Source organism: Chinchilla lanigera, unplaced genomic scaffold (genome assembly GCF_000276665.1).
Source record: "Chinchilla lanigera isolate Chin_1 unplaced genomic scaffold, ChiLan1.0 scaffold00029, whole genome shotgun sequence".
In the NCBI taxonomy this organism is placed as follows: domain Eukaryota; kingdom Metazoa; phylum Chordata; class Mammalia; order Rodentia; family Chinchillidae; genus Chinchilla; species Chinchilla lanigera.
Window position 1 is genome coordinate 4,260,776 of NW_004955430.1, and position 20,121 is coordinate 4,280,896.

The window sequence follows — 20,121 nt, forward strand, 5'->3', positions numbered from 1 at the left end:
GCTAATAACTTTCCTAACTCTTTCTCCCAGCTCAGTAGTAACGGATTTAGATGGAATGGGAGTAATTAATGGTGTAGTTCTGGAAGCTATAGAAAACAAAAGACTTCACTGTCCGCAAGGGTGTGTGGGAGGCCTGCTGGGAGGAAGGATGCTAAGTTTCACCTTGTGTGCTGGAGAGCAGGACGGGGTTGTAACCCACATCTGGCCACTCAGTGCTTGCTCGTGGAGGCTCCAGGGCTGCCTTTGATGTGTGTTGGCTCCTCTTTCTCCAGGTATTGGTCCTGTGAAGAGCTGTGTGTGCTCCTTATGTCTGGGTCCAGGCTTCCCTGAGAGGCCCCGTGTAGGGGAATGGCCCACTTCTGGGACCTCACCTACCTCTGGCCATGTGGCCTGTGCTTTAGAGGGAGTAACTGCATCCTTGTCAGTTGGCGGTGCTTCTGTTCTTGGTATTTGACCCCCTGACAGAGTCTAAGCCACGGCTGGCTACAAAATTGATAGAATAGGGGTTTTATGGCAGGGAAATGAGCTCTTTGAAACAAGTTTACAAGTATTTGGACTGTCAGTGTTCTGCCCCTCTACTCCCAAGTGTAGAAGTCAAAGCAATTAGAAGTCAGGGCTCTCCATTTGACTTTCATCGGCTGATGGACCTGTCTGTACCTCAGCCTCTCACCTGCAGCTCAGGGCTGTTACCCCCTCTCAAGAGAGTGGCGAAGACTGTACGCTGTGCAGGGCCTGTGATACGGGTAGGACTGACATTACTACCAGCCTTAGATTCTGCTAATGAAGACATGTTGCTTAGCTGCGTAGATTCTTACTGGAGCTACATTCCACTAAAGGAATCTGTTTATGAGGGGCTCATATTCTATTCTAAATAGAACGACAACGCTCATGTTTTCTGATTTCCAAAGTAGTATGTTCATTGTAAAAATTAGAAATACAAGTAAGAAAAAGAACAACAACACAAAAATCATTTGTGATTACATAGCCAACTGTGAACGCTTGGCTTCTAGCTGTGGGTGTGTGCAGATTAGTGCTTTAAAACCAAAAGTAATCAATTACTATTTATAATATGTGGTACCATATGGCACACATGTTTCCTACAGTCTTTGACTCCCTTTGGCGTGGCTGTGTGGAATTCTGTTGAAACCCTGTAGCTCACTCTGGTCCAGTTGCTGAGCTCAAGATGGTTGGTTTCTGACTGTAGATACCTTTTTAATGGTTTTGGTAGATGTCACTATTCTAAGGCACCAAGGGCTTGTGATGGATGAGTGGCTGTCACTGAGCTATGCTCTAAGATCTTCATAATCTTTTGATTCCAGCAAAATAAAATATTTCCTGGTAAGATGAAGGCATCGTGTGGTTCTGACCTGATTCCAGCAGGCATCAACACATCTTGAAAAGGCATAGTGCTTTGTGTGTATAGGATGACTTCCCTAGGGTGAAAAGAAAGTGGTATGTACTCAGCCTGTTAGCAGCAAGAACCTGTTGGGGTCCTCCTTGAGTGGAGAGGGCTTAAGACTGGAAGAGGAATGGAACCAGCAAAGGGTTCAGTGTGTCCCAGACCTGGAGCCCCACTTGGCAGGGAGCTTTGTGTTGAGATCATTCACTCTGACATAGGCATGAGGAGTCCTGCGGGACTGACAACCTTCCCTGAGATCAGTAGCTCCTTTTCACAAAGCAGACTCAGAAGACAGGTACAGGAAGATCTATGAAAACTTAGGGTGGAGGGGAGATCAGAGTTAAATAAACTGACTTCCCTCTGGAAGTCTGTTGGCATAGAAACACATGCAAACAGCAGATATGACCACAATGTCAGGCCCTGATACAAAACACAAAAGATCCAGGTAAAGGTTCACTATGAAATCCATTGGATTTGCCTTTCTCTTAAGCATCTATCTAGATCACATGAAATCACAGAACCACTTTAAGTAGAGATTCATTTCATTGATGCCATAAATATTAGACTGACATTAGCTTTGTTTGTATATTTTTTATATTGAATTAGTCTTGGGTATAAACTGGCCCCTGCTGTGGGTTTTTGGACTATATCTGGCAGGCAGCCGAGAACTCTCAGATTTTTGGCTCCAAAGACATTGGCTTACATTTGAACTTAAGCAAAGTTTCCAGTGATTGCTATTGAAGTTTTATTCAGACACCAGAAGATGATGTTAGCTTGGGCCAGGACTGGGCTGGCCAGGTTACTAATCCAAGACCAGTGTAGTTATCTCTCTCCAGGGTTGGGGAGGTCACTGTTATATAGCTGTAAGACAAAGCATGCCTCCTTACCTGCATCTCCCTTGTATTGTATTGTATTGCATTGCATTGCATTGTATTTCTGCTGCTCTGTAATCAGCTTCATCCAGAGAAGCCTTGTGTATGTTTGCTGTGGGTGAGACAGTAACCATAAGGACTTGTCTTTTCTCTTGGGCCATACCAGTTACAAGCACAGGTGAGATGAGTGGAGAATTCCTTGGGTGCTCAGAGGGACTGTGGGGGCTTGCTTTGGGGGAGCCAGGAAGGAGGGGAAAACTCAGTGAAAGAACAGTATTTGCCTGTGAGGTGTGTGAGAGCAGATTAAGACAAACTTGGGTGATTTTGTAAGGATATTCCCAGGAAGCAAGGAGAAGCGTGGAACTATAACTTCTGGGCCAGTTCAGAACATCTGATTAATGACATAATAGATGCTTGTCTTGGACTAGACTCAGCTGGTCCAGAAGTAGTACTTTGTTTATTTATTTAGAATCAACTTAATTCTGAGAAATTCCTGGACATTGGTCCTAATGTGCAGGTTACAGACCTAACGCCTAGTCCTCTTGCTTTGTCCGTACCTGGGAACCTTGCATCTAGGCCTTTCCTCCTTATCAGAGCCAGAGGGGATTTGCTGCTCCACTGTCAGATGTCTCATGTCTCACAGCTGGGTTCTAAGAATTTTTGTTATTCTGAGTGATCTGAAGAAATCTATCTTTACATCATTCCTTTCCTTAGAGTCCTCCTACCCCAGTCTTTTTTCAGAACACCCACTATTATGGTCTAAAAGGACTTGGGCACTTGAACTGGGAAGGGGTATGGTTTGAGTGAGGTAGGCACACGTACTGCCTCTCTAGTTTAGCCTTGGGTATAAGCTGCCTCTATTGGCTCCTGTCCTTTTTGCAGATAAAGGGCAGGAAGAGTGGGGAGTACATATATAAATTTATATCTCAAAACTATTCTGCTGCTAAAAAGTCATTTATATTTCCTACTTAAAAGATGACTCGAGACTCTACCATACTCACTACAGAGCCAAGATACAATGGATTGGGGTAGGAAGTTAGTAACTACTTCAGAGTTCCCCCACAAATTAGATACATAGCCCCATTATTTTTTGTTCCTTAGCTTTTTGATAAGTACCTAAATGTAATGGATTCATGTTTACAGGAGGAATATTTTGAACTCCATTTGGAAGATTACTATTAATAAACATTTCTTCACAGTATAAATAAAATTAAATCTTTAGGTAAACCAACTTTTTGGTTCAGGACCCCTTTACACTCTTACAATATACTGAAGACCCCCTAAGAGGTTCTGTTCATGGAGGTTGTATCTATCGATGTGTGTCATGTTAGAAATTAAAACCAAGATGTTTAGAAAGTACTGTAGTTAATTCAAAAGATTCAGTGTACTAATAACAGATTTTATGGAAAATAACTATGCTTGCCAAATAAGAAAAATTAGAGGAATTTCTTTTTCATTATGCAAATATCTTTAATATTTGATGTATGCAATATGATCAAAATATGTGGTGAATGTTTAAATAAAAATTATTACAGTAAAAACCATTGCCATTAATCTGCCTCAGAGTATTCCTCCTCACTGTGCATGAATTATTTCATAATTCTTGGCAATGTGTCTTTTGCTCTAATAAGTTTTTTAAGAAATTAGAACACACTACATTTTTTGCTTTCCCCTTGGAAGAGGAGATAAATGGGTTCTCCTTATCTGTTTTTGTATTTAGTCTGTTAGGATTTGTTGAAGAAAATCATGTAGATCCACTCTTGGGATCTACATGGTCCCCTGAGAGGGTTTCAAGCACCCCCCAGGAGTTCCTGGAACACTTTGACAACTCCTAGTTTAAACAGATGAATTTCCAGACCATGTAATGGCTTTTAAATGAAAAACTGTCTTCATTTGAGAATGTGAGGAAACCGTAGGTCAAATCAGTCTTTTTTGGACAGATGATGCAGTGTTTGATTGGCTGAAGGTTTATTCTTTTCCTGGGTGCTAGTTAAGTTCCCAATAAGAATCAGAGTTTGTTTTCAAGGTTCCAGAGAAATCGTGTTGAATTAATAATTGTGAAATACAGTGCAGTGTCCCAAATATAACAGACACAGCGCTATTAAAAATGTGTTTTTGTTGGCTCTGTGTAGGCGGAGGTGTTATGAAATCTCAGGTGTAGTGCTCTGGTGTCATGTGCCTTTAATGGTGCCCTCTGTCCATGCAGAAATACAAGGAATATGAGAAAGATGTTGCCATAGAAGAGATCGATGGCCTCCAGCTGGTGAAAAAGCTGGCAAAGAATATGGAAGAGATGTTTCACAAGAAGTCTGAGGCAGTACGGGTAAGTGCCCTGTTCTTGCTTTGTGTTGCCTGAGGCGGCTTTAGGGACAAGTACTGGGGAACCCAACTCGCAAAGATTAAAGTGGAGGGACTTCTGTAAGTATGGTGTAAGCCTTCTGATTTCTTTAGTCTGATTAACCAGGAAAAGCAGGTACCAAGGACTGTTTATTGGCAGCTTTTTTTTTACGATTTTATTTCTTTAGCAGAGATGTCACGAATTCTACAGCTAAGGCTATGGGTCTCCAATTGTGTAAGGGTCTCTGATTGCCCTGAATCATTCAAGGATACACTGTGGTTCAATGGCGCTATATATAAAAAGTTTCAGCAATGCTAGTTAAAGTGTGGAACTGAAGATTTCAGTGGGGTAAATGAGGTGTAGAAGCAGTTGGAAGTTCTCCTTATCTTTCCTGTCATGGAGGGTTTGTGTTGACCTGCAAGAGCTCTATGAGATGTCATAGTACCAGCCAGATGCATGGAATCGCAACACACACACACACACACACAATTATGTTCTTCTCCTTCCCATATTGGAAGTCCAAAATAATAATCCATGTGATTTTGGATTTCCAAGATGGCTTCTGACTATATCTTATTGCCAACCAAATAAGAGTTGTTGTATTCCTAATGTAGGAAAATGAATGTTTCAATGTCCTATGTTAGTGGCACATTGGCCCAGGATTATGGGAAAAGTTGCAACCTAAACAGTCTTTAATTTATAATGTGTAGTTCATTTGCCTTTCAGTTTTAATAATTTTCGCCATAATTTTAATGATTAATTTTCAGTTTTTATAATTTTGTTATAAAAGACTTCTGACTTTAGCTTTCTTCATGCTAAATGGCCAAACCAAATTTCTTCAAGTTACTGTAAGTCCCCGACTTACAGACTTTCAAGTTGTGAACTTTCACAAGTGTAGTCTATAAGTCTCACTTTGTTGCATTTAGGAGTGAATCCGATTTATGAATATTCTTCTGGAATAGAACCTGTTTGTAGGTTGGGAACTTGCTATATTCAGAGTTAGACTTGATAAGGCCATACCTTTGGTTATCTGTAAAACCTTTTTGTGTTGTTCTGAATCAGGGAAGGAGAAATCATGCCTTAGTAAGAACATGAATGTGACCTGAGCTTAGTGCATGCTCCTGTCCTTATGAAGCGTTGATCCTCGGTAAAACCTCCCACCTGTAAAATGGGAGGATGCGTGAAGCTCAAACAGAGTTATGATTTTGAACCCCTTGGCACAGGCCTTGCATATGAGCAGTGTTTGGTAAGTGGAAGCTGCTGCTGTGATTATAGCTTAAAAGAGACGTCTCCGTGGAGGTTCTGAAGGGCCTGTGAAGAGAAAATGCACTTTATCTGGACAGAAATAGTGTGCTGACATCAGACCCTGGAAACTGGGTGGTGGCCCTCAGCATGTCCTTATGTCTCACACTGAGGCAAGCACTTGGTCCTCCTTACAGATGCGAAAGCATGGTGGGAGTTCACCTCTCAGAAGCAGAAACCCAAAATAAAAACAGTAATTAAAAAAAAGAATCCTGTGTAATTAGCATTTTGTGTTTGTAAAATGGATACTTCTTTGATCGCAGTGTTAAACTATACTGAGAAAGAACACCAAGCAGAGAAAAAATAATAATCTAAAATTCTCACCACCTGGTACAAAACTATGGCTTACATCCCTGAGTGCTTCTTTCCTTCCAGTCCCCTTCCTTTGCATTTCTGTGCATGTGTTTGTGTGTGTTTTCTTTCTTCAAATTTTCAATTATAGTACTTGTTCACTTTCTGTACCCAGCTTGTCGCTTCTTTCTCCCATTCTAGTGTATGACCCTGCGTCGCTGTGTTTCATGATTTTCTTAATTGATCGTATATTATTCAGTCAATGAGTCTCCTCATCGATCCCCCTGCTCTTATATATTTGGACGTTTAAATTGTTTGCAAGCTTTAAAATACATGTTGCCACGGTGAATCTTCTAGATCAATAATAAATCAAGCGACCAAACACCTCCTACAAGTCAAGCGCTCCCTTAAGGCCTTCCCTGTGTTCACTTATGTGATGGAGGTTATAGTTATCACCCCCATTTTACAAAAGTGGAGACGGACAGCCAGAAGTTAAGTCCTTCACCAGCGTCCACCTCCTTCACCACCTCCACGTGAGCATTCTGGAGCAAACATTGATTTCTTTCACATGATTTCCCCAACCCAGAGGACAGCTCAAGGCTCTGAAGCAATTTTAAGGTTCTTTGTGCTTCTGAAAACACTTCTGTCCAAATAGAGTTGTGTCACTTCACATCCCCTTCGGTGAGAGAGTGCTCATTTTCTTGCATCCTTGCCAAAGGAAATCATCTATGTGTGTATGTATGTATTTGGTTTTGTTTTTGCTTTGTTTAAAATACTAGTAACAACACTGTCAGTTTGAGAGGGGGAAATACAGTTTTAACATGCACTTATGAGTCACACAATTTAGAGTAAAAAGGAAAGTACATATCCTTGGATTCAACCCCTGCAATTGACAGATAGGGAAGCCCTGGTGTCTATAACTCAGGGGTGGGTTGAGGGGTGGGCGTGCCACAGACTGCTTGGACACAGAGGCTCCGCAACACCAGAACCTGGACTGTATCCCTTTAAGATGGTGGGCTCATGTGCTGGGTAAGAAGTAGGCTCTGGAATTACTATTCTGATCCTTAGTTCTGCCCCAAGGTAAGAGGCCGGTGAGGAAGCTGAGTAACCCCTGTGGACCACTTTTCCTTCATTATCTTCCTGGAGATATTGGAAAGGCTCAGTGGCTTAATGTGTTTATTCGACTGCTGAGTTCACAGTACAACAGCTCCGGGGTCCTCTCATTTACTTGTAGCATTGGCCATAGGCGTTGTCACCATTGTCTTGGAGAGGGACAGACAGGCTTGGCAGGATGAGGACATGTGCCCAGGCCACATGGGTGGGACTCAGTGGGCATGGTTTTTGCCCCTGGCCTGGTGGTAAGATCATAGCCCATCCGTGGATATCTGTGCAAAGCGGTTAGCAAGTGCCTAGGAAAAGAATGTTTAGCGAACATTGGCTGCTACTGCTGGCTAAGGTTTTTCTTTTTTTCATTTTAGGAGCATTTAACATTCAAGGAGTCTTGAGGCTTCAGGAAGCCCCTGATTTTACAGGACAGAATAGGAACTGGGCTCAGCTTTCTTTGTATCACTTAATTTTGAAATCTCTTTGCTTTAAATTAATGAGGTTTAAAAAGGACTATTTGATATGGCTGGTATGGTTCCTTTGAGAAGGCAAAAGAAATTATTCTTTGAATTGAGGTATTTCCAAGATAAAAGCAGCCAGGATTCTTTGAAATGTGTATTTTATGTATTTTAAAATAGGCATACAGGCCCTTTGGAGGCACGCTTGATGCCATTACCCCGTGGTAAAAAGATCCAGTGCTCTGGGGCTCTCTCCACCTGCAGTCCTTGAAGAAGGTTCATGCATTACCTTGGGGTTTTGTTTGGAGGCACTGAGGTGGGTCTGGTCCCCACTGTGAGCCCTGCAGTTCTGTTGGCAGCAGTTAAGAACCATGTGGCACTTGGGGTGAGAATGTTGGTTTATGCCACAGCCAGGGGAGCAGAGACTGTGACTTTTCTCATATTATAATGACATCTAATTTCTCTAGCAGGAAAGATTGCTGTTTGCTTGTGTTATTTGTAAGTATTGGAAGAGCAAAGACCTCAAATCCAGATTTGCAGTTGAGTCATTCTATGCAGCATGCCCTGGATTATAAGGCTTTGTATGTGATGGAATGGCTTCCTTTCCCTTGTGATCTGCCCAGCAGCCAGTGGCCCAGGAACACATTGTAGGTTTGGCTCTGTCATTGTGATGCACCACTCCCAGGACTCTTCTCTTTGCGAGACCCATGCCCACCCCAGCAACTGCAGTCAGGCCAAGAGGTCTTGGGACTGCCCCTTGTGCCTTCCTGGTACCCAGCGCTCCGCAGTCCTGCCTTGCTTGTCAAGGTGACTTCAGGGAACTTATTAAGAAAGAAACAACGGGCTGGGGATTTAGCTCAGTGGCAAAAGCGCCTGCCTGGCAAGCGCAAGGTCGTGAGTTTGGTTCCCGGTACCGGAGAAAAACCAAAAAAAAAAGAAAGAGACAACACTTTTTTTTTTTTTTTAACCAACACTAATTGGTAAAATTCCCATTGATGTGTATAAAATATCTAAGAAACTGGTAATAACACTTTAAGAAACTGTAATAACAACATTTTTAACGTGTGAAGGTGGATTTAGTTGGTGCTAGCGGGGAAAAGGGAGTAACTGCAGAAACCCAACCCTTCAACATGGTCTGTCATTTCCTGGCTGTTAAACAATGTGGAATTTTTTCTCTGTCTCTTCTGGCTTGATTTCATCATGTCCCTCCATCGCTTTTCCCAGTGATTAGTTGAATCAGAGTGATTTTATCATGCTCGTCCCCTATTTGAATTACTCTCTACCATGCAATTATCCTATCACGGAAAGTCCTATTTTCTCCCTGTCAGATGTCTGAGGTAAATGTGAGACCTAACGTGGCCTGCCCATTACATAACCTCTGTCATCCGGTTGGTAATGGACTACATGGAACTTTTTTTCAGGCTGGCAAATTATAAATAACCTTAGATTCCATAATTGCCATTAACATAATGGTGCCATCATTATGGCAGCGTTTCTCAACTATATTTTCTAGCACTTTTTAATGCTGTGGGTGGTTTGAATAATTTTTTCAGGTCTGCTTGGAGGCCGGCTCTAGGTTGTTCGGTTGAGCAGTGCTGCCTCTTGCCTTTGTGCGCAGCAGTTGTGCCCAAGACACTGTCTCCCACCTTCTCATACTCATGCTCGCAAGCCTTCAGTTTAATGTCGCTGAGCACTTTATCAAGTTCCGAGTTCCTTTGAATGGACAAGAAATGGAATCATTTGCTTTTAGTTCATTAACATTTCACGGGAGCTATTTTACATGCAGGATGTGGAGAAAATGGTATGCACCTACCCTCTCCCATCGGGCCTTTCATTCCCAACGGACACCTGCAGATGCATGTCTGTGACACAAATCAGAGCTCATCTGGGATAATGACGAAGCAACTTTGACATAGCTCCCATTTCTCCTGAGTTTCTGATGTTAGTAAATACACCTCACTGGGGAAGAGGCAGCGTATGTGCATTGCATGGCCTCAGTTATTTGGACAGCTGCCTGAGTCTTTCTTTTGTCCTTAAGAGTCTGACCCTCTACTAGGAGCAGTGTGAACTGTGAGTCATTTAGAAACATCAGCTGTGACCTCAGGGAGCTCGAAGCTGGACCGGCCAAATGCACAGTTGGAGAAGAATCTGTACTAAGTAACTGCGAATAACCATGGACATCTCCAGTTATGGAGATGAGGCTTGATGGGCAGATTCCAGCAGTGGCAGAGGAAGTCATGATCTGGAGATTTTGGTATGGTCCATAGAATTAACAGAAGCTACATAACCTAAGAAAAGTAGATACATTAGGAAATGATGCAAAGAGGGTCTCTGAAGAATTTAGGTTTGCAGAGTGGTTCTGCCTTTGGCTGTGTGACACTGCTGTGGGGGCCAGAGCCTTCATCACTCAAGTTTGGGCAGCCTGTGGCCTCCTCCTGCCTCCCTGGGGCCCCCTGGTTCGGCTCAGGTACCGATCTGCATGACTTTAGATGGGGGATGTACAGACCTCAGACTTAAACAAGTCTCACGGAAAGAATGGGGTCGGGGGAGGGGGGACTATAAGATAGTGTCTGTTTTGGTAGCATATCAAGTAAAACATTAAGTGCTTTATTTGCCATTTAAATTTATATTTTTATGCAAAACAAGGAATTAGAAGCACTTAAAAGAGTGAACTTTAGTAGGGATTGGGAAGAGACCTGAAAAGCTAGTCTTAGCTAAATTCACTCCAGGAAGAATTTGTTATTTTCAAACTTGCATGTGATATTTAATAAATTTCAAAAACACTCAGAGGTGCATACCTGTAAATAAACATAATCTAGTTTCACTTATTTTCTGACTTACACTGATAAAATGATAAATTGGACACTTGAAAAAGAGTGTTTTGCTTAAAAATAAATACTCTTACTTCTTGGGAAGAGCTAATATTGGCTAGATTCTGCATTAAGTTTTTCCCTTTCCTATAGCTACCTGCTGTTCCTTGTGGAACTGATTCCCATTATAGCTGTACTGTGGAAAGTAATTGCTGTTGTACAGTAATTCAATTTCAGTGCATTCACGCATCAGTTCACCGATAGGGGCTTATCTGGAGAAACCTGGGACTTGAAAGCTTTTTATCGAGAAATTCCACATGCAGAGAGACGTTTTTCCTAGGTAACGAATATCGGTATTTGCATTTAATAAACATTTACCTTCTCAGAAAAAATGGATTTTTTTTTCCCTTGCAGAAGAGATTTACGCCCATCTTCTAAAAAGCTACAGGGTACTATTAAAACAACTTTCCTTAGCTCTGTTTTGACTTGTGCGTATCTACATATGTATGACTATAAAGCACATCTATGTTCCTATGCAAATAGGTACGCTGAAGCATGGAAAGAAGCGTGCTCACAGGTAATGCAGACTCTGTACTGAAAATAGAAGCTATATGAGGGATTAATAGCTGTGGGGCAGATAAATGCTTCTGGTTTCAAAACCCATTCATCTCTGTAGACACTGTGAAAATTGTTGACAAGGCACACTCTCACAAGGCCATTCATTGAGCTGGAAATGAAATTAATGATTTTCTTTATAGATTTCTAAATTAAAGAAATCTCCTTAAGCATTACTGATTTTCTTCCTTAGGTATTAAGGCCAAAATGAGCTGTAGCAGTTTTCAGGAGCTGAATCGAGCTAAACTAGGGCTACGACTTAGGCAAAAGATGTAGCTGAGTGTGTCTGAACTATTTTTATTCCCTGCCTTTTGCTTTTCCTTTTCCTTCTCCTCCTCATCTTCCTCTTCTTTTCTTTTCTCCTTCTTCTTCCTTTTCTTCCTCTTCTTCCTCTTCCTCTTTTTCTCTCTGCTTTTTCCTTTCCTCTTTCTTCTGGGGATTGACCATGGGGCCTGGTGATGCTAAGCACGCACTTCACCACTAACTTATACCCTTTTCATTTCTGATTTCACCTCAGAATTTCAACACTTGTTTCTCAAAAGATGAGTAAATTTGTTTTTAGAAATAAATATTTTGTTTTGGATCACAGGAGAAGAAGTGGAATTTCTTCCTTTTACTTTGATTACTGTGTCTTGTAGCCCTCCATTCCTCCCTCGCGCTCTCCTTTCTTTCCCTTTTGGATCAAACCCAGGGGCCACCCAGCCTGAGCCACATCATCACCGGTTGTGCTGCCCAAGCTGGCCTCCTGCTTGTTGCTGTTCCTGCCTCAGCCTCTCTGGTGCTTGGCGGGTTTACACACATGTGCCACTGTCCTCAGTTTTCATTTTTTAAAAACAAAAATATTTATTAGTATATGTTTGCCATATTCAGTAATTACGTTCTTATTGGGAAATTGGTCCATATGTATATCTCATATTAACCATTTTTTCTTTCCCTTCCCCTTTGCCTTCTCCCACACTGTGTTAAAACCTGGGTTTTATATCTTCAGATTGAACCAACTTCTGATGGAAAACACTGGAAAAGTAAATTATGTCTGTATTAAATATGTACAGAGTTTTGTTTTTGAACAGTACAGTGCAAGGACTATTTCCATAGCATTTCCATTGCCTTAGGTAGTGTAAGTAATCTAGAATGGATTTAAAGTATACAAGAGGTTGAGGGTTTGGTTATACACAGATAGTCTACCATTCAACGTGAAGGACTTCTGCATCTGCAGATTTTGGTAACCAGGGTCCTGGAACCAATTGCTCAGAATTATTGAGGGGTGGTGGATACCTGTAAGAAAATTTGAATAAGAAACCCCAAAGCCAGAAGAAAGTTAAAAATAGCACCAATCTGCATTTGCCAGTTTTGATGAGGTTAGTGAACTTTCCTTGGCTTAGAGAGCAAAACCACTTTAAACTATACGGTTTTGGTGGATTTCACTCGGCGTGCTCCTGGAGTTTCCTGTAATGTACTTTAGATGGTGCCGGCCTGAGCCTCCTCGGGAATCTAAAGACAGCTCTGAGCCTCTCACCCATATGGAAAGTGAGCCTTCTCTTTCCTCTCAAGAGGGCCAGGTTCCTTCTAAGGGAAAAAGGGAGTCCCGGGATGTTTGGATGTGCTACTGCCTCACTGCCTGCGCTGCCTCCTCACACTTCAGCTTGCCCTCAGCCTTGGGCTTTTGACGCTGGCTTAGCTTGGGGCACTGTGTCCTGACTTGCTGCCTAATTCTGAGGATGTTGGCCTGTAGAAATTTTTATGCCATTTTTATGTCAAACCCTCCCTGACTCTGTCCTTATCTGACCCTTTCCCAAATAAAAGGACCAAAAGTCCTCCATTTTCAGAGCTTTATGGAAGATTTACCTTTATATTTTCTATGACTTCCATAAAAGACACCCATGTTTGTTTTTGAATGCTTTCTGTTTTGTTTTTAGTAATTAATACATGTTCATTATCAACGGAAAAAGTGTGCAGAAAGTGAGAGGAGAAAGTAATGATTAAGAGCACTAAGTGATATTAAAGGGTACTTAATTTTGTTTGTTTTTAAATATTTTCCAGCTTCTCAGTTTTTTTTCTGTTTGTGCACATGTACACACACATACATGCGTGTTGTGTGTGTGTATGTGAATTTATAAAGGGCTGGATTGGTTTTCCTTTATAGCCAGCTTTTAAATTTTTTTTTTTCTGTCCATATCTATGAGTGTGTATTTATATTATCTTTCGTGACTGTAGGTTTGTGGCTTTGTCACTTTCTCATTGCTGGGATAAAATACCTGACACCCACCACTTAAAGGAGGTTTATTTTGAGTCATAGTTCTACAAATTTCCATCTACAGTTGCCTGTCTCAAATGCAGGACTAGCGTGGTGGGATGGCCTGCTCATACCATGGTGGTGAGGAAGCTGACAGAGAAATGAGGAGCTTGGGAGAGAAATAATCCTTCTAAGCCACGCCCCCTGCGACCCGCCTCTTCCAACCAGCTCCCCCTCCTGACAGCACATTCCGCTGTAAATGCATCAGTGGATTAATCCAGTTAGTTAATGACTGCCTAGCACCCCCATGATCCAATCACCTGCCAAATGCCCCACGTGGCAACACATGAGACTTTGGGGAAACATTCTAGATCAAAACCATATCTGCCTGCCTTCTGGGTGTTCTAGCCAAGCCATTCTCCCAGTAAATACTAATGCTGTATATAGGCATTTCACTCTTGTGAGCAATAATATAATGAACTCTCTTGCAGAGAGACTTCTATTTACTTGATGCGGAATAGTGGCTTTTGGTCTGCACTGCCAGGTTGTCTGGCGCTCCCACCTATGTGGTTGGTAAGGCACTCTTTCTCCGTTGTACTCTCCCATATGTGGTTGTGAGTAGTCTCTTGGTCTGTGTTCTCTGACAGGCTAATGGTAGTATCTCATTTTACTTCATTTCCTTTGATCGCTGTTGGCATAGTCTTATGGCTCCCCACCTGCCCTCTACCAGGGTTTAAGTCAAATTGCACCATGTCAGAGAGTGCAGGCTTGAGAAAATGTGAAGCCCCAGGTGCAGGTCCTGCCCCCTGCAGAAAGATGGTGGCCCTGCACGCTGCTGGGTGTGATTTGGGTGGTCTACCCTGCCCTTTCCTTTTCTCCTCCTGGAGTCTATCATGAGACTAGCCCTGGGGTACATAGTAATTACCCAGCTGCCTGTGGGTACCACCTATTTGGAGGTATTGTCTGGTATATTAGTCAGTTTTTTGTTACTGTGGCCAAATATCTGAGCAAAACTTCAAGGAGGAAAGATCTGTTTTGGCTCATGGTTCCAGAGGTTCCTGTCACGGTTGGCTGGTTTCATCGTCCTGCAACCTTCTACATTGCGGTAGAAGGTGTGGCAGAGGAAAGCCGCTCCCCTCGTGGAGTTCAGAAAGCAGAGTAAAAAAGGACAGAGCCAGAGAAGAGGGGCGCAGGCAGCAGTACAGTGCCCAAGGTGATGCTGCATCCCCACCCACGGTCTGCTCCCTTCCTGTTTCTCTCACCTCCCACTATTGCTGTCAAATGAAAATCTCATCAATGGATTGACCTGCTGATGAAGTTAAAGCCCTTAGGATCAAATTGCCTCTTTAGGCCTCATCTCTAAACACTGATGCCTTGGGGATCAAGCCCTCAAAACACAGTTTTTTGGGGGACAGAATATTTAAACCACAGCACCTGGGAACCTCAGCTACTAAGCACCTAGGTTCTGCGCTGCCCTGGGTGCTTCAGACCCGCTTCTGTGAGAGCAAGTCACTAGTCCCGGAGAAGCCAGCTTGCTGCAGCCCTTCCCCGGGCAGGACCTGTTTCCGGGTGCTCATTAACAGGCACTCTGCTGAGCCCCAGGTTTCCTTGGTGGTCCCTCCCCTCCTCCCTCTCTCCCTTTCTTCTCTCCCTTCTTTCTTTCCTTCTCTCTTTTCCTCTCTTTCCCCTCTCTTTTCTTTTTTCTTTTAAAGAGAAAAAACAATAAAAGCAATGATGCAAAATTTCAAAACACGATAGTAGGAGATTAACAATGGTTAGTACATTGCTTATTATTCTCTTGAAAGTAGTTGCTCAGATTATAATATATAGGCATGAAAAACTGATCAAATGATATAAGCACAAACATTTCTCTTCAATGAAATTAGTAGTATAGCTATCTTAACTATAGTGTGTGTGTGTGTATACACACGCATATATTTCTCCTTTTGCCTTCCTTTCCCTCATCCCAGTTTTTCTTACCTTTGAGTACTTTCTTCCCATTTCTCAATATCTACTGTACATTTTGGATCTTATTTTCTCTATCAGCTTCTTACACTAGGGAGACAACGTGATGTTTACACATGTGAGACTGGTTTATTTCACTTATGAGTATGGTCTCAAGTTGCTTCCATTTACCTAAAGAAGTCTCAAGTTTATCCTTTTTATAGCTGAGTAGCACTCCATGGTATGAAAATACCACATCTTTTTTATCCATTCCTTGGTGATGGGCATTTGGGTTGTTTCCAAGATTTAGCTATTACAGATTGTGCTGCTATAAACATGGGTGCACATATATTGCTGTGGTATGGTGTTTTTAATTCTTCTGGGAAAACACCCAGAAGGGAAATAGATGGGTTGAATGGGACCGCTAACCCCATTTGACCCAGCTAATCAGTGTGAGGAATCTCCACTCTGATTTCCACAGTGGTTGCACCAGTCTACGCTTCCACAACAGGAGAGAAGCATTCCTTTTTCCCCACAACCCCTCCAGCATTTGTTATTGATTGGTTTCTTGATGACAGCCACTTTTTTCTGGAGTGAGATGCAGTCTTAGTGTTGTTTTAATTTGAATCTCTTGAATGACCAATGATGTTGAACATTTTTTCATATATTTATTTGCTATCTATATTTCTTCATCTGGGAAGTATGTGTTCATCTCAGATGCCAATTTTTGGACTGGGGCTTTGAATTTGGGAAGTCTAATTTTTCAGTCTTTATTTGTTCTAGATATAAGTTCCCTGTCTGAGGGACTGTTGGCTAAAATTTTTTCCCACTCGCTGGGTTGTCTTTTCACTCTGTTGGTGATTTCTTTTGCTCTGCAAAAGCTTTTTAATAAGATGAGATCCTACTTATTGATTCTTTGGATTATTTCCCTTGCAGTTTGTTCATGAACTCTCTGCCTACTCCTATATCTTCAAGATTCCTACCTATTTTCTCTTTCAGTAGATTTAGTGTTTCTGTTTTAATATTTAGATCTTTAATCTATTTTGACTTTAGTTTGGTGCATGGTGATAGACATGGGTCTAGTTTTAGTCTTTTGGTATGTATAGAGCCAGTTTTTCCAGCACCATTTATTAAGGAGCTATCTTTCTTTCAGTGAACATGTTTGGCCCCTTTGTCAAAGATAAGGTGGCTGAGTGTGTTTGTGGTTGTGTTTGCATCTTCTAATCTATTCCACTGGTTCGCATGTCTGTTCTTTTGCAGTACTATGCTGATTTTATCAAAGTAGCTTTGTAGCATAATTTTGAGTCAGGGATTGTGATGCCTCCTGCCTTGCCTCTGTTGCCCAGAATTGCTTTTACTATTCTAGGTCTCTTCTGGTTCCAAATGCATTTTAGGAATGTTTTCTCTAGTTCTCTGAGGAATGTTGATGGTATTTTGATTGGGATTGCATTAAATCTATACAGCAATTTGGATGTATGGCCATTTTTGCTGTGTTGATTTTTCCTATCCATGAGCAAAGAATATCTTTCCATTTTCTGATATCCTTCAATCTCTTTTTTCAGAGTACTGTAATTTCCAATGTATAGAACTTTTGCTTCCTTTGTTAGATTGATTCCTAAGTATTTCAGTTTTTTCGATGCTATTTGAAGGGTGTTGTTACCCTAATTTCTTTCTCAATGAGTTTGTTGTTTGTGTACAGAAATGCTATTGATTTTTGAGTGCTGACTTTGTATCCAGCTATGCTGCTGAACTTGGATATTAAATCTAGCAGTCTTTTGGTGGAGTTTTGGGGGTCTTCTGTAGGGTATCATGTCATCTGTGAATATTGATAATTTAACTTCTTCCTTTCCTATTCTTATTCATTTTATTTCTCTCTTTTGTCTAATTGGTCTGGTTAATGTTTACAGAACTATATTGAATAGGTGTGGTGATAATGGACATCCTTGTCTTGTTCCTGATTTTAGAGTGAAAGCTTTTAGTTTTTGTCTATTTAGTATGATGTTGGCTATTGGTTGGTCCACTTTTATCAGGTGGAGATAAAGACCATCTATTCTGATTTTCTGCAGAGTTTTTATTATAAATGAATGTTGGACTTTGTCAAAAGTCTTTTCTGCATCTATTGAAATGACCATGTGATTTTTGTCTTTGGCTCTGTTGATGTGGTGTATTACGTTTGTTGATTAGCATGTGTTAAACTAATTCTGCATTCTTGGGATGAATCCCCCTTGGTCATGGTGTGTAATCTTCTTGATGATTTGTCGCATTCTCTTTGCTAGTATCTTATTGAGTATTTTTGCATCTGTGTTCATAAGGGAGACTGGCCTGTAGTTCTGTTTTTGGTTTGATCTTTCTCTGGTTTTAGTATAATGGTCATCCTTGCTGCCAGGAGTGAGTTAGGGAGTATTACTTCCCTTTCAATTTCATTAAAGAGTGTGAGGAATATTGGCATTAAATCTTCTCTAAGTTTCTTGTAGAGTCCAGCAGTGCATCCATCAGGACCTGGGCTTTTCTTTGTTGGTAAGTCTTTAATTACATTTTCAGTCCCATTAACTGATATTGGTTGATTCAGAATTTTTATATCTTCTTGATTCTAGGAATCTGTCCATTTCTTCTGTGTTTTCTATCCTATGAGAGTAAAGATTTTCAAAGTAAGTATTGATGATCTTCTGAATTTCCACAGGATCTATAATGATTTCACCCTTTTCATTCCTCAATGCATGAATTTGAATTTTTTCTTTCCCTTTTTTGATAAGGTTGGCTAATGGTTTATCAATTTTACTTATTCTTTCAAATAATAAACTCTTTGACTCATTAGTTCTTTGTATTATTTTCTTAGTCTCTATTGCATTAGGGCTTATCTTGCTTTTCTTTTTCTAGAAGCCTGAGGTGTAACATTAGGTTGTTTATGAGTGTTCTTTCTGTTTTCCTGAAGTGAGAATTCACCACTATACATTTCCCTCTTAAGACTACTTTTACTGCATCCCATAAGTTCTGGTATGTTGTATCTGCTTTCTTGCTTAGTTGTAGCTGTTGTTTAATTTCTTCTTTAATTTCATCTGTGATCCATTGGTTGTTTTGCAGGGTATTATTTAATTTCCATGTGTTTATGTAATTTTTTGTGGTTTCTTTTGCCATTAATTTCCAATTTCATTGCACTATGGTCAGATAGTATGCATGGGATAATTTCAGTTCCTTTGCATTTACTTAAGCATGCTCTGTGGGCCAGTATATGGTCTATTTTAGAGACTATCCATGTTCCACTGAGAAGAATATGTATTCTGATGATGTTGGGTGGAACACTCTGAAAACATCTAAGTCCATTTGCTCACAGGTTTGGTCATGAATTTCTTCAGTTGTTCTTTGTCATGGAAGTATCTTATTTCTCCATTAATTTTGAAAGATAACTTGGAGAGTACATCAATCTGGGTTAGAAGGTGCTTCTTTCAGGACTTGAAATACTTCACTCCAAGCTCTTCTTGACTTGAGAGTTTCTGTCAAAAAGTCTGCTGTGATTCTGATCAGCTTTACTTTACAGTTGATGTGTTTCTTTTCTCTAACAGCTTTTTATATTCTGTTCTTGTGCTGAATTTGTGTTGTCTTGATTATTATGTCTTGATGCAGTTTTCTCTTGGTCATGGCTGTTTGGAGTTCTATATGCTTTATTTATTTCCATGCTTGGGAATTTTTCTGCCCTTATTTCTGTGAAGAGTTCTTTAATGGCATTAGTGCCATCTCTAGCTTTTTTATTGACCCCAATCCATCTTATGTTATTCTTCCTTGCATCATCTTGTAGCTATTGGATTGATTTTTCATGGTCTCTTGCTATTTTTAAGAAATCTTTCTTTTCATGATTACTAGCTGCAATTCTGTCTTCAAGATCTGGTATTCTATCCTCTCCTTTATTCAATCTTTTGCATATACTTTCAGTGGAGGCTTTAATCTCTTGGATTTCTGTTTGGATCTGTTTCATGGATTCTATTTCTTTCCTATATTGGGTATTTTTTGTTTCCTTATTTTTCTAAGCTCATCTATTCTTGTATCTGTGTCTTCTCTAATATCTTTGATTTTAAGTATCATTTCTTTCTGTATCTGAGAGATTATTTTCTCTATAGCCTTTTCCACTTTTTTTTCACTTCTGTTGCTATCATTTCAGAAAGTTCCAGTTTTAAACTTCCAATTTCATATCTCTCATTGTGTTCTGTGCTTGTCCTGGGTGGCCTTGGGATCTGGGGTTGCATTTTGCTTCTGTGTCTTGCCATTTTGTTTTTTCTCTTTTATTTTGTTTTGTATGTTGATGCTTGCCAATTTCTTATGATAGCTTTATCCCTAGTATTGAGGCTCCCCTGGGAGATGTCTGTTTGTCAGGATGTCCTCTCGATGTAGGTGGTTCTTTATAGCTATCCCAAGAACCTACTTCCCCGGTTTGTAAAGGATGCAAAGTTACTGTTTGGCTCAGCACCAAATCCTTTGATACTGGATTGTGGTGGTGATTATGATCCCATATAATCACAGTGTTATCATGCAGAGGAGAAAAACTGATTAGAACATGGATGACATCCTGGCTAAAGTAGTACAGTTAGCAATAACAATAGTTTCAAGTACAGCTTAACTATTGACATACCATTATGGTAACCATTAACCACCTCCAACCACAACAGCAAACTCTAAAGTTATATAACAAAATCAAACATATACCATGTATTTGTATTCAGTGCTTTTCCTCTGAGTAGAGTGATTTTACCCTTTGAGGGAGGT

The 20,121-nt window shown here is 40.8% G+C and overlaps 1 protein-coding gene across 3 annotated transcripts in view; it reads left to right on the plus strand.

Moving 5' to 3' along the window:
* Cacna2d3 (calcium channel, voltage-dependent, alpha 2/delta subunit 3) overlaps nucleotides 1-20,121 on the plus strand; it is a gene marked incomplete at its 5' end in the record, with an annotated part of 848,592 nt that overhangs the window by 169,468 nt on the left and 659,003 nt on the right. For all 3 annotated transcript variants that reach the window (XM_013515709.1, XM_013515711.1, XM_013515710.1), the window contains 1 exon segment: nucleotides 4,478-4,594. In XM_013515709.1, coding sequence (XP_013371163.1) covers nucleotides 4,478-4,594 — 117 coding nt within the window.